General features: G+C 45.6%; 1 protein-coding gene across 4 annotated transcripts in view; it reads left to right on the top strand.

Annotated features, from left to right (window-relative positions):
- The window catches only part of map3k13 (mitogen-activated protein kinase kinase kinase 13), a 208,635-nt gene extending 195,544 nt beyond the window's left edge, over nucleotides 1–13,091 (top strand). For all 4 annotated transcript variants that reach the window (XM_072483863.1, XM_072483854.1, XM_072483872.1 and 1 more), the window contains one exon: nucleotides 5,684–13,091. In XM_072483863.1, coding sequence (XP_072339964.1) covers nucleotides 5,684–5,785 — 102 coding nt within the window. In that variant the 3' untranslated portion in view covers nucleotides 5,786–13,091. The remainder of the gene's footprint in view (nucleotides 1–5,683) is intronic.
- Nucleotides 13,092–13,712: the final 621 nt, after the last annotated feature.

Here is a 13,712-nt window from a genome sequence, read left to right as displayed (position 1 = left end):
CCTGGTGGACTCGGTCCACATTGAAATGGATGTGTTAAGCCACCTGGGCAAATAGGGCCTCTGTGACTTTGTGGATGCACCTGTGCATCGAGGTCTGTGAGGTCCCAGACTAGTCCCCACTCGCCCCTGGAAGGACCCCGTGCTGTAGAAGTTCAGGGCAACAGTTACCTTGATGGTCACCAGGAGAGGGTGTCCTCCCAAAAAACAAAAACCAACGGTGTTTGGTGTGCCAACATCTGGCAGATATGTTTCTCTGTCTCCCTGCTCAGCTGGAGCTTTCGGCGGTATGCCCGGTCCGGCAGGTCCTCGAATGACAGACGCCGCCAGTACACGCGAGACCTCATGCAGCGCATTCTTGGCGCCTCGTCCTCCTCCTCCTCGGTCTGTTGGGCGGCCAGCTCTCCATCCAGGGTGGCTGCCTCCTGTTCCTCTGGGACATGCTCTGCTGCTGCAGCTTCCTCCTCCTCGAGCAGTGTCAGCACATACAGCCGCAGGGCATCCCCCAGGGCTGCGGCGACTAACAGGAAGGCCACCATTGCTGGTTGAATTCCAGTATCTATTGACTGCAGGGCTTGAAAGACCGACATGTTAGCATGGTGTATACACTGTACATGGTGTGTACACTGGTCCAACGGGCTACATAGTGGTCCTGGTTGGCACTGTGGGCTCCACCCCCTTCCCCCCCCTCCTAACCCCGCACTGCTGGCCACATCGGTGCCCAGCACCATGGGGGCCTCTGGCCCTGGCGCCCATCCTGCTGCCTGGGGTACCGTTGGCTGGCACTGCCCATGCCAGTGGTATGGTCTGCGGCCTCTGCCCGGCGTCCCCGTAGGGGCTACAGTGGCCATTGCCCTGGTGGGGCCACCTGCTGGCGGGTTGCGGCAGGAATTTTAAAATTTACAGTGCAGAAGGAGGCCATTCGGCCCATCGAGTCTGCACCTGCCCTTACAAAGAGCTCCCTACTCAAGCCCACGTATCTACCCTATCACCGTAACCCCCACTTAACCTTTTTGGACTCTAAGGACAATTTAGAATGGCCAATCCACCTAACCTGTACATCTTTGGACTGTGAGAGGAAACCGGAGCACCCGGAGGAAACACACACAGACACAGGGAGAACGTGCAGACTCCGCACAGACAGTGACCAAAGCCGGGAATCGAACCTGGGACCCTGGAGCTGTGACGCAACTGTGCTAACCACTATGCTACCGTGCTGCCCTTGGTTGGGGGGGGGGCATGGTGGAGGGGGGGGGGGGAGGGTGCGAGGGTCAGGCACCCATTCGGCTGGTGTCACTCTGCAGAACCAGGGACCAAGGTGGGTGGTCAGTGGTGTTTGCAGCAAGATGACTGCCTTGCAGGCCGCGGCAATGGCAGTCTGTGCCTGGGCATTGCCCCAGTCCCATGGGAGTCCACACGCCACCCCCTCCGCTCCGCCTCTCTGTGCCCTACCTCCCCTCTCTCCCTCATCAGCCACAACCTCCCCTCTCTCCCTCATCAGCACAAATGGGGACCAGATTGAACGGTACTCATGGGGGTCTCCCAGAGGATCAGAGGTCGCCAGCTGCACGCCTTTGGGTAAGGTGGTACCCTGGCACTGTTAGTGCCAGCTAGGTACCCTGGAGGTGCCACCTGGGTGCCATTCTGGCACTACCAAGTCCCTAGGTTACACTGGCAGGGGCTATGTCAGGGTGCCATGTTGACAGGGGCAGCACGGTAGCCTTGTGGATAGCACAATTGCTTCACAGCTCCAGGGTCCCAGGTTCGATTCCAGCTTGGGTCACTGTCGGTGCGGAGTCTGCACATCCTCCCCGTGTGTGCGTGGGTTTCCTCCGGGTGCCCGGTTTCCTCCCACAGTCCAAAGATGTGCAGGTTAGGTGGATTGGCCATGGTAAATTGCCCTTAGTGTCCAAAATTGCCCTTAATGTTGGGTGGGGTTACTGGGTTATGGGGATAGGGTGGCGGTGTTGGCCTTGGGAATGGTGCTCTTTCCAAGAGCTGGTGCAGACTCGATGGGCCGAATGGCCTCATTCTGCACTGTAAATTCTATGATAAACGGCAGTTTCACGATTTTTAAAAGCACAAGTGAACCGCGGCCCATTGGAGAATGGCGGAGGCCCCAGAGAATACCGGCTCAGCTTCGCTAATGATATTCAGACGGTGTTTACTGTATGTGCGTTCGGAACGCATTGATACCGCTGTCAAGGTGACGTAAAATCGCGATTTGGCGTCAAATCGGCGCCCACTGCGATTTCCGCGTCGGAACGTTTTCTCTGCCCAATCACGTTTTTTGATTTTGGATTCAGCCAATGGAGAATCCTGCCCAAGAACTAAGAGCAGGAGTAGGAAATATAGCATCTAGAGCTTGCTCTACCATCATGGCCTCAAATCCACCATCCTGTCCATTCTCCGTAACCCTTCAACCATTACTAATTAAAGATCTGTCTAACTCCTCCTTAAATTGACTCACTGTCCCAACATCCACCGCACTTTGGGGTAGTGAATTCCACAGATTCCTGACCCTGTGGGAGAAATAGTTTCCCCTCATCTGTTTTGAATTTGCTACCTTTTATCCTGAGACTATGACCTCTCATTCTAGATTGCCCCACAAGTGGAAGCATAGGCTCCACATTTACTTTATCTATACCTTTTATCATCTTATATGCCTCAATTTGATCTCCCCTCATTCTTCTAAATTCTAGAGCGTATCGGCCTAAACTGTTCAATCTCTCTCCATACACAAACCCCCTCATCTCTGGAATCAATATGGTGAACCTCCTCTGAACTGCCTCCAATGCCACTCACCTTTCCTCAAATAAGGGACCAAAACTATGCACAATACCCCAGGTGCAGCCTCACCAATGCCTTGTACATTTGCAACAACACTTCCTTACCTTTATACTCTATTCCTTTAGCTATAAATGCTGACATTCCATTCGCTTTATTACCTGCTGTACCTGCATGCTAGTTTTCTATGACTCATGCACGAGGACCCCCAGATCCCTCTGCACTGGAGCACCCTGAAGTGTCTCCCTATTTAGGTCATAAGTTGCCTTTCCATTTTCCCGACCAAAATGGATGATCTCACACTTATCCACGTTAAACTCCATCAGCCACATTTTGGCCCACTCACCTAACCTATCCATTGCTTTTTGACTTTCCAAATGTCCTGATATTACTTCCCTTATGATGGATTCTACCAATTTCCCAACAACAGATGTTAAACTGTAATTTCCTACATTCTGCCTCTCTCCCTTTCTGAATAAAGGCATTATATTAGCATTTTCCAATCTACTGGAATCTTTCCCATGTCCAGGGAATTGTAAAATATTATAACCAATGGATCCACTATCTCCACTACCACGTCTTTAACACCCTAGTATATAGGCCATCAGGCCCTGGGGACTTGTCTGCCTTCAATCCCAATAGTTTGTTGAGTACTGTTTCCCTATTGATGCTGATTGTCCTAAGTTCCACCCTTTCTATTACCTCTGAATTACCCATTCCTATAGGGATGGTACTAGCGTCCTCCACCGTGAAAACTGAGACAAAGTATTGATTTAGTATCTCCACCATTTCTGTGTTCCCGTCTAATAACTCTCGGTTTCATCTTCCAAGGGACCAACATTCAGCTTAGCGACTCTTCCCTTTTATGTACTTATAGAAGCTTTTGCTCTCTTTTTTGATATTTTGCATTACTTATTTTCAAAATTGACCTTGGCTTTTTTCAATTACTTTTTTAGTAACTCTTTATGTTTGAAAGTATCCCAATCTTCCACTGGTCTTTGCAACATGGTATACCTTAATTTTTGCCTTTATATTGTCCTTGACCTCCTTGCTTCGCCATTGATGCTTCTTACCGTCTTTCTTCCTCTCTGCAATATATTTTAAATGTGAGGAATTGAGTGTCTCCTTAAATAACTGCCACTGTTCATCAGCTGTCCTACCTTTTAGCCTTTCTGCCCACACTACTCGGGCCAGATCTGTCCTCATGCCTATGCAATTACCTTTGTTTAATTCCAGAACGCTAGTGTGGAACTCCACTTTCTCACCCCCCAAATTGAATTTTGAATTCTATTATACTATGGTCACTATTCCCTAGAGGATCGTTAACTATGAGGTCATAAATTAATCCTTCCTCCTTACACATTACCAAATTCAGAGTAGCCTGCTCCCTGGTTGTAATGTAGGAAACACATGAAGCCAATTTGGGAAGCAAACTCTCACACGTAACATGAGATAGAAAACCGGATGATGTGTTTTAGTGATGCTGACTGAAGGATAAACATCAGGACACTGGGGATAACTCCGCTTGTTCTTCTTCAAAGTTGACCACCTGAGCAGGTAGCATGGTGGTTAGTGTGGCTGCCTCACAGAGCCAGGAACCCGGGTTCAATTCCGGCCTTGGGTGACTGTGTGGAGTCTGCAGTTTCTCCCCATGTCTGCATGGGTTTCCTCCGGGTGTTCCGGTTTCCTCTCACAGTCCAAAGATGTGCAGGTTAGGTGGATTGGCCGTGCTAAATTGCCCCTTAATATCCAAAATGCTAGATGGGGTTACAGGGATAGAGTGGGGGAATGGGCCTGGATGGGGTGATCTTTCAGAGTGCCAGTGCAGACTCGATGGGTCGAATGTCCTCCTTCTGCATGCTAGGGCTGCTATGATACTAGATGGGGCATTGGTTGAATGTTTCCTCCACTGAACAGAAGCATCAGCTTAGAGTTGTGTGCTTCAACGTGATCTAATTGAATGGCAGAACAGGATGGAGGACCTACTTCTGGTTCCGACAACCCTATCTCTTACTAGTTTTCTCTTTTTGTCATCTGCCTTTGTCAGTCCAGTTGATTCTTTGTTCCAAGTTTTGTTTTTCAAATTGATATTCCCCCCATCGTGTGGATGGAGGAGAGGAATGAAAATTCCTCAGGTGATAATCCAGCTGATAGGCTGGAATTGCACCTCCCAGCAGAATCCTCCAGCATTGACCCCACCTGCAATTTTGGAGCAAGGGTGTCCCCCCCATCTTTCAGGTGAAGTTTGTTGCTTCATTGACCCTTTAGGGCTGTGGCACCCAACTTTGTTAATGCTCACCAATCAGACTGCACAGATACACCATCTCCCATTTGAGCCACAAGAAGCTTTCAGCCCGTAAAAGATCAGCTTGTGCCCTTGACGTTGCCATTTCCCAGTTTCTGCCGTTGAAGTTGGTCATTCCCAACAATGATACTTAGAAGTATTTGACGATCTCTGATGAGAGCTGGATATGAAACTCTGGGATTTTGCGACTGTGCTTCAGGAAGGCTCAGAAATGCCATTCTGCACAGCAGCTGCTGCTCTGCTTTGGACAGTTCCATTAATCCCATTTTGCTCTCGGTGTTTATGATGCTATCATTTCAGCCAATGTTGGTCCCTGGCCGGTTCCAAGGTATCACTAAAGGTGAGAGCAGGAGTCGGCTCGATTCTGATGCTACCCATGGTTGGTGTTTGTCGCCTGACCTGCACTCCAGTGAAGATTGACCAGTTGGGTGAGGGGTTGGAGATGGCCTGCTGTCCAATGAGCCATATCCTGGTGGAATTCAGTGTTTGGAGAGGATGTGGGAGGGAGCAGGGTAATGAAAGAAGAGGAGAAAGGGAATGTGGAGATTGTGTGCTGTTGTCGGCCCTGACCTTTAATGCTTATGTCTACCCTAGAACCCCATGCACTTTGGAGAATCAGAATGTGACTCCTCTGAAGCCGAGTGCTCCGATGCCACCGTCCGAAGAGGGAAAGCCTGCAGCTCATCCACCTGGTGAGGGAGGCGACAGGCACCTGGAGAAAAAGAACATGGAAAAGAAAAATAAACACACACGAAGACTATCTAGATTTCCTGTGGGAACATACTGCAATAACACAAAGACTCAGATACTCTTCGATGTTCTGCAGCATTCTGTGATGAAGTAATTGTAGAGTTCACTATCATTTCAATCAAGTATGGCAGGGATCCACTTTGTTGAATAATGTGGCTAGTATAAACATTAACATATTATTTTTGTTTTGACACTTCATACTGTATAAATGTCAAGAATTTACAACAGACAGAAGTGCAAAGAAGATGGACATGGCATCGCAAGTCTTAAATCGTTTTTTGCATGGAGTGTAAGGCTCAGGGTAACCATCGACCAACACTAAGCTGCATTGCTGCACCGACCCAAGACTCACTGATAAGTGTGCTGGGTAAAGAGAGACCAAAGTGGGCCACAGGAGAGCACTTCTAATACTCTTCGATGGAGAGGAAGCAATGAAGTAGAGTGTACCTGAATATGTCAGATGTACATAAGCTAACTGGTCAGGATGTCCAGCTCAACCCAATGGCAAATAGACAATGGGATTGGAAGGAGTTTAATATCAAAATGCACCGTGAATTCTGGGAAACAGTTCATTCACAGCGCTCAGCATTGCTGAGGATTGGGGGCGGAAATGTGAGCAGGCAGGCAGTTTGTTATTCTAATGAACTAAGCAAGAAGGGATAAAAATTGTTAGTCCAGTTATCTAAGCAGAGGTTTCCCCGTCCAAAGCATGATATCTTCAAGCTATCCCTTGACTGTCACTGGGTCAAAATCTTGGAACTCTTGTCCTAACAGCACTGAGTGTACCTGCACCACATGGACTACAGTGGTTCAAGAAGGCGGCTCACCACCACTTTTTCCAAAAATGCTGGCCGAGCCAGCAACACCCACATCCCGTGCCTGGCAAAATAGAAAGGTAGAAACAGTTCAGTCCCCTGAACCTGTTCTGCCACTCAGTCAGATCATGGCTGATCTTTACCTCAGTCTACCTGATTTCGCTCCATATCCCTCAATATCCAACAAAAATCTATCAGTCTAGAAAGTGTTGGCCCAGCATTTGGAGAAGAGTTATAGATTTCCACTTCCCCTTGTGTAGAATGAGCGTTTCCTGATTTCACCCCCGATTGGCTCTAATTTTAATTTTGGAAAGTGGAAGACAAAAACAGAAAAAGCTGGAAATACTCAGCGAGCAAGGCAGCTATTGTGAGCTCCCGAGCAGAATGTGTTGGAAAGTACCCCCCCCCCACCAACAATCTGCCGAACAGCGACAGCCTGACACAGTCAAATTAAAGTGGGAGAGGGTGGGTTTAGGGGCGAGGGATCGGGTCCTTTAAACATCAAATGGACTTCAAACATCCTCCTTCCTGCATATACGTCTAGCTGAAATATTTTCTGCCATGCAACCTCACAGTGCTGTGATAACACATGAAGGGTTACTCTGTGACAGGAACCTTCCAATCCAAGACATCTATTTGCTATTGATTGGTGTTGCCTCTGTGTCTTTCCCAAACCCATAGTCCTGGTTTCTTCCCTTTGTTGTTTTATTCAGCGACTTGAAATGCCTCTTCTCGCAGAGTTGGAGTACACGACAGTCATTTAATTCAGAATGTCACCTCATGAACATCCGAACATCGCAGAATGATTCTGGACTTCCCAGCCACAGCTCGCCAGCAATCACGGACGACGATGACATTATTTTGACTTTTTTTTGAAAGGATGGGAGAATCACAAGACATAGTCCTGGCTTCTCTACGTGAAAAAAAAAATCAGTATCAACTGATCATTGCTGTTGCGGCACAGGTTTCAATATGAGACAAATCACTGTAACGCCGCAGGATTCAGAACAAGAAACATCACTGTTCCAGTGCAGGATACATTGTTGTGTTGTGCAAGTATTGAAATCTCCAGAGATAGATGGTCCCTTTCAGGCTTTTATTCGCTAATTATCTTACAATTTACCGAGGTGTTATTTAAATACCAAACATTTGGCTGTTTGAGGCAGTGAGTTACTCAGCAGGTCACAGGTACAATCCACAGAATTTTGTTATTTTTTTATTTCCATGAAGGAAGGGAAAATTAGCCAGGACTTTCTGCAGGCAAGTGGACATGTGTGGATGTTGCATTGGAATAAAATTAGGCTGGTCTGTGATGGTAGAGGTTTCTGCCATTACTCCCCGCGTATAAATGAGGGCACTAGAGGAAACTGTGCCTATGGAACTGTTCCTTGGAAACACCAACAAGAAAACAAGTTGGTAGACAAAACAAAATTCAGCTGTGGTTTGGCATCCATGGCGGGCTGTGATCATCTAATAACTTAGTGCCCATTCAATGAGTTTGAGATTTCTCCTTCTGTTTAAGTTCTAACTATGCCATCCAGCATAGCATGGTATGCACAAGTGGGGAAGCACGGTAGCACAAGTGGATAGCACTGTGTCTTCACAGCGCCAGGGTCCCAGGTTCGATTCCCTGCTGGGTCACTGTCTGTGTGGAGTCTGCACGTTCCCCCCCTGTCTGCGCGAGTTTCCTCCGGGTGCTCCGGTTTCCTCCCACAGTCCAAAAGACATGCAGGTTAGGTGGATTGGCTATGCTAAATTGCCCTTAATGACCAAACATGTTAGGAGGGCTAATTGGGTTATGTGGATAGGGTGGAAGTGAGGGCTTAAATGGGTCGGTGCAGACTCGATGGGCTGAATGGCCTCCTTCTGCACTGTATGTTCTATGACTATGACTATCCAGCCATTCTGTGTGCTGGAACTTACTCCTCTCCAATGCAGTCTGTTGGTATCATTCCCCTAAAATCTGCTGGAATTGTGATCTTGCCAATCCATTATCCTTACACAAGGATAACAGGTCCACGATAAAATGAAACCATTCGTGCGGATATCAAACAGATCCCACAGAGAATCTGAGAAATCGCAATTGGATTCAGCCAATATTGTACTCTATATATGTAAAGCCCCGGGAACTCCTCGATTAGATTCCACGCTGCAACGCTCTCCCAGATATCTGTTACTCTACATCTAGACTGTAATGAAAGCTGGGATTTTCCTGTCCCCACCGTGAGTGTTGAATGAATATTTCCCATCAGTTCCTCTGAGCTGCTGGTTGCCTGTTACTGGTTGACTACAGTACTATTCGATTCCAAAATTCAATTCAAGTTCCAGGGACGCCAAATAATTCCACAATAAACTACCACATTCCTAGTTCGAACGTTTTGCATCTGGATGACTCTGTCAAACGAGTTAGAACTTCTTGCCTTGGGAAAATGGATTGAAAAAGGTTGTGAATCAGCCCAGGTGGTCAGAGTCTTCAGGAGACATGCTGACAATACAAGGCACCTCTCCTCATTCACCCACCGCCTGTGGAGTTGGCATGCTCCATTACATTTCGTTGCAAGCATTCAGCCCTTTTGAAAGAGCTATCTAGTTTGCAACACTCCCTGCTGTTATCCTGTATTCCTTCTTCCCTTTCAATTATATATCCAAATTTTTGTTGAAAATGAGATTCACCTCAGTACAATACCAAAACCAGCTGTGTTGGAAAAGCCTGAATCGGATGCTGATATTCTGGATGGTTCCATTCTTCTCGTGTTTGTTTACAATCTCTAGAAGTGTAGACTCTAATCATCCTCACTGTAAATTTTAGCACAAATGTAGTTTTATGAAGGGTCATTACTGCCGAAGCAGTATCAGATCATTTTAAATTATTCCTTTGGTTCTGTAGCTGGACTACATCAGAATTCTTAAGTTATCATTGAGGCTTTGATTGTTTTTTTTTCTGTAGATCAGAATTTTGTTTACTCCCAGAAGGACCTTTAATTTTTGTTCTGTTTTTCTCTGTTCCAATTGTAATTGACCATTCTAAGAGTGGGATTGTATCAAGCCATGAAACTGAAGTGTGAGAAGGGGTGGGAGACGATGAGAAAGCGAAGCAGAGCTGGCAACTGGAAAGGCATGAAATACAATTATTGGATCAGTGTTGTGGGAACAGAGCACACGTACCTCATTTTAAAGCGGCCCTGTTTGTCGTTCCAGAACACAAGGCAAACCTTGAAAGAATAATTTTTGGGGGGGTGCTGTTTTTAAGTGTTACTTGTAAGGATATGGCAATCCTTCCCTCATTTCAAGGACTTGAGCCTAGGAACTCCAGCACAATCCACTTTATCGATGCTCCTCCTTTCTTGTTCCTCCTGAATTCCGACTCTGCCACAACATTCCAATTTCCCTGAATCCTCACTACTTTGAAATCAGAATTAATCTCTCCATCCCTTAGTTCAGTCATCACTAGGACCTCAGATCTGTGGATGATCAATGTGGTTGCTGTATTTTAGGAGGTTTCATCACATGGCTTCCTAGCTCCAACTCATTTTGGTCACCTGACATGTCTATTCTTGCAGAGGTCAACCTTCCTGCAGCCAATTGAATAGTATTAGTTTCTTTTCAACATCTCCAATATTTTTATATAACTAATGTCCAAAAAGTATTTAAAGAAAATGGAACAAATGTGATTTTTTTTTTCAAATAGTGCTCCATGATTCTTCTCCTGGGTGTGACTTGCAGCAGTGTCGCCGAGATCAAATTTTAATGCCTAACATGAAAAGAGAAAATACTGGACGTTTTCAGACGGTCAGGCAGCAGCTGTGGCAAGAGAAACCGAGTGAATTGTTCAGGTCGATGACTCCCCTGATTGTATTCCAGCATTTTCTGTTTTCATCTCAGATTTCCAACATCTGCAATATTTTGCTTTTTAAAATTTTTATTGGGTTGATAACCTTGCTGCCACTTTGCTTCCCCGCTGCTTCCCCGCATCATCTTTTTTTAAAACACTGAAACTCATCCATCTAGAGTTATTCTGTCTTCCTTTTATTCAGGCAGGGCTTCTTAGTTTAGAAAGAATTGCCCCTCCCACTTCCCCAACAGTGTAGTTCCAACTCACTGACAGCAAATATTATCTCCAAATTAGAATTTTCTTTAAAATTACAATTCGTTCTCTTCTTTTAAAATCCTAGTTTCCAAAAAGGTTAAATTATCATCCTGAGGTTTTGGGCCCATGCGCAAAACATCAGCCAGACACCGTGACTTAAATATTGCATTGCAAATCTTTATACCCCAATTCCCTCTCCTCTGCTACACCATATTACTGGCATCAAGATCTTTCCCGACTTTCTCTACCCCCATTCTCACTCAAACTGTCTCATTCTTGCACTCTGCCCAGCTCTTTCTCGGTACCCCTCTCCCACTCACATTCTGCTTCACACTCTCTCTATTCTACTTTCTTTATTCCACTCTTCCCCCTTTATCCTTACCTTCTCCTCCTCTACCCCACACTCTCTCGCTGTTCTCTCGTTCTGCTCCACTCAACTCCACCCTAATTTACACAGCCCGTCCTTTCTATTTCTCCCCCATTATGACTCAAACTACTGCTTTATGTCATCTCTTTCTGCCTCACCTGAGGAGGCAATGGCATAATGGTATTATCACTGGACTAGTAATCCAGAAACCTAGGGTAATACTCTGGGCACCCAGGTTTGAGTCCCACATCATCAAAAATTTGAATTCAATAAAAATCTGAAAGTAAAAATCGAGTGATTATTGTTAATTGTCCTAAAAACCCATTTGATTCACTAATGTCCTTTAGGAAAGAATTCTGCCATCTTTACCTGGTCTGGCCTACATGTGACTCCAGGCCCACAACAATATGGTTGATTGTTAAATGTTCTCTGTAGGGCAATTAGGGATGGCCAATAAATGCTGGCCGAGCCAGCGACATCCCATGAAGGAATTTAAAAAAAGATAAGATTCACTAATTCGTCAAATGGGGCATACACTTTGGTAGGAAGTTCAAAGTAACTTCATTTCAGTTTCAGACTACAATACAAATTATATATTTCCCCCAATAACTCCACAAGTGGGGTCTTACCACATAATCAACTCAGTCAGAAAGAGACATTCGCCAAATTATTTACAACAAATGAATCATGTACTCACTCAGAGATACAGGAAGCTGAACCAGGTTCTTACATGCCACCCCTCACCCCAGAATCTACCCAACCTATCTCAGACGGTTGTTGACATGTTAAATCAGACCTTTCTTCCCAAGTGAAAAGGGATCCTATTTGCTTTAAATAAACCGGTTTGCTGTTGTTGAGTGGGGCCCACACAGCTATCAGACAAGCTGTTGCAAATGTCTTATATAGCCAAGTCTGCATTACTGTTCAGGATTAGGGTAATATGCTGAATAGGATTCTTATCAAGGGTTTTGAATGCAGGGCAAGTAGGGGCTGTGCTTAACACTGCTTAGAAGCTTTGTTTCAGAATTTATGGTGTGTTTTCTTTCCCTTCTGGTCAGCACGACAACCTCAATTTTGATTTCAATTCATATTACTACAAATATCCATCCCTGTGGGCTGTGCAGTAATGCACCTTGGCTGGCCCCCTAAAGTTTAAACCCCTTTCCCCATTAATCTTTCAACATCACAAGTTGCTGATCCTGTTCAGATTTAGGTTTTAATCAACCAAAGGTTTGATGCCACTAAAACCATGGGAACAGGCCATTAAGCCCGGCAAGCATATTCTACAATTTAATCATAGCTAATCTGCACTTCTGTCCATCATTTTGTTCCTTGCTTGACCCCCCCCCCCCCTGCATTATTCAATGCCCAAAATATGCCTTTGTTCCATTTTTTTTGGATCCCTTTACTGAGCCAAAAATCTGTCTGAATTCTTCAATTGGTCAAACGTTTGACAGGCAGAATAGCCCTTTCCAAACCTTCACAAAATTCAAAATGAGCAAGGCAGCCAAGAAATCGAAATATGAATTGGGCTGAGTTGTCAAGGGCCTGGAAAGAGTTGACATTCTCAATTACTATATACAAAACATCAGCAAAACTGATGGGATGTGTTTTTATACTTAAGTTGCATTCCACCAAAGCACCACATTGACTTTTCCCTTCATGCTTTTGTTGAAACAACCACATGCCCCCCTGTTGATGCAGTTATTGACAGCCCTCTGCAGTTAGGAGACAGTAGTGTTGTTCCACTTGTATTAAATAGCAAGGTCCACCTGGCACCATGAATTCTGGACCATTTCATCTGTTCTCCATGCACCAAGGGCGAGTTGCTCTGGCTCAAACTTCCCCACCTCAGGTGGCTTCCTGACAATAACAGAGCTGATTGTTTAACTGATCATGACAACCAATGTACAGTGATGGGGATCATAGAAAGTATGACAGCAAAAGAAAATGCATGGAATAAAAAGCCAGTGTAATGTACAAGATTGTGTGGTCTCCCATACTTGTGACAGACTGAGTATACACAGGGTAACACAAATCTAGAGCGGCACACTCACCTTAATCTGGGATGGAGGGTCCACTGAAGGCCAGCCTAATCTGGCGATGCTCACACATACCCTAATCATGGGAGGGAGGGGTTACCCAGGATTCCTTAATCTTGGAGGGGTCATGGCCATTCACAGGAAGAGTTAAAGGGTCACTCTAATGCACTCACTTATTGGGTCACTAGCCTGAGAGGGTTGCACACACAAGGTCACTTATCAGAAGTGAATACATCTTACCTAAAGCGGTGACATCAGCTGGAATTGGGTCATGTGACCAGGGTTTTTGGCTGAAAGGTGGATCCCTAATCTCCCAGTCCTGATCATACTAAAGATAAAATGTGCTTTGAAATGTGAAACTGGATAGGACTCTGCTTCAAGAACTTGGCTACAAGAAATACAAACCATCAAGCCAGTGCAGTGGGTCAGTGTTCCTCTGATTAGAAATGTTGCTGGTAATGCAGCAAGTTTTACTATCGAACTCTTGCTGAACCTGCCCAAGGAAAGTTTAATGGGGAAAGGTAGAGGGGTATTTTATATTAGATAAGCAGCCTATGCATAA

This window comes from Scyliorhinus torazame, chromosome 2 (assembly GCF_047496885.1).
Source record: "Scyliorhinus torazame isolate Kashiwa2021f chromosome 2, sScyTor2.1, whole genome shotgun sequence".
Taxonomy (NCBI): Eukaryota; Metazoa; Chordata; class Chondrichthyes; order Carcharhiniformes; family Scyliorhinidae; genus Scyliorhinus; species Scyliorhinus torazame.
This window is presented reverse-complemented; position numbering and strand designations above follow the sequence as displayed.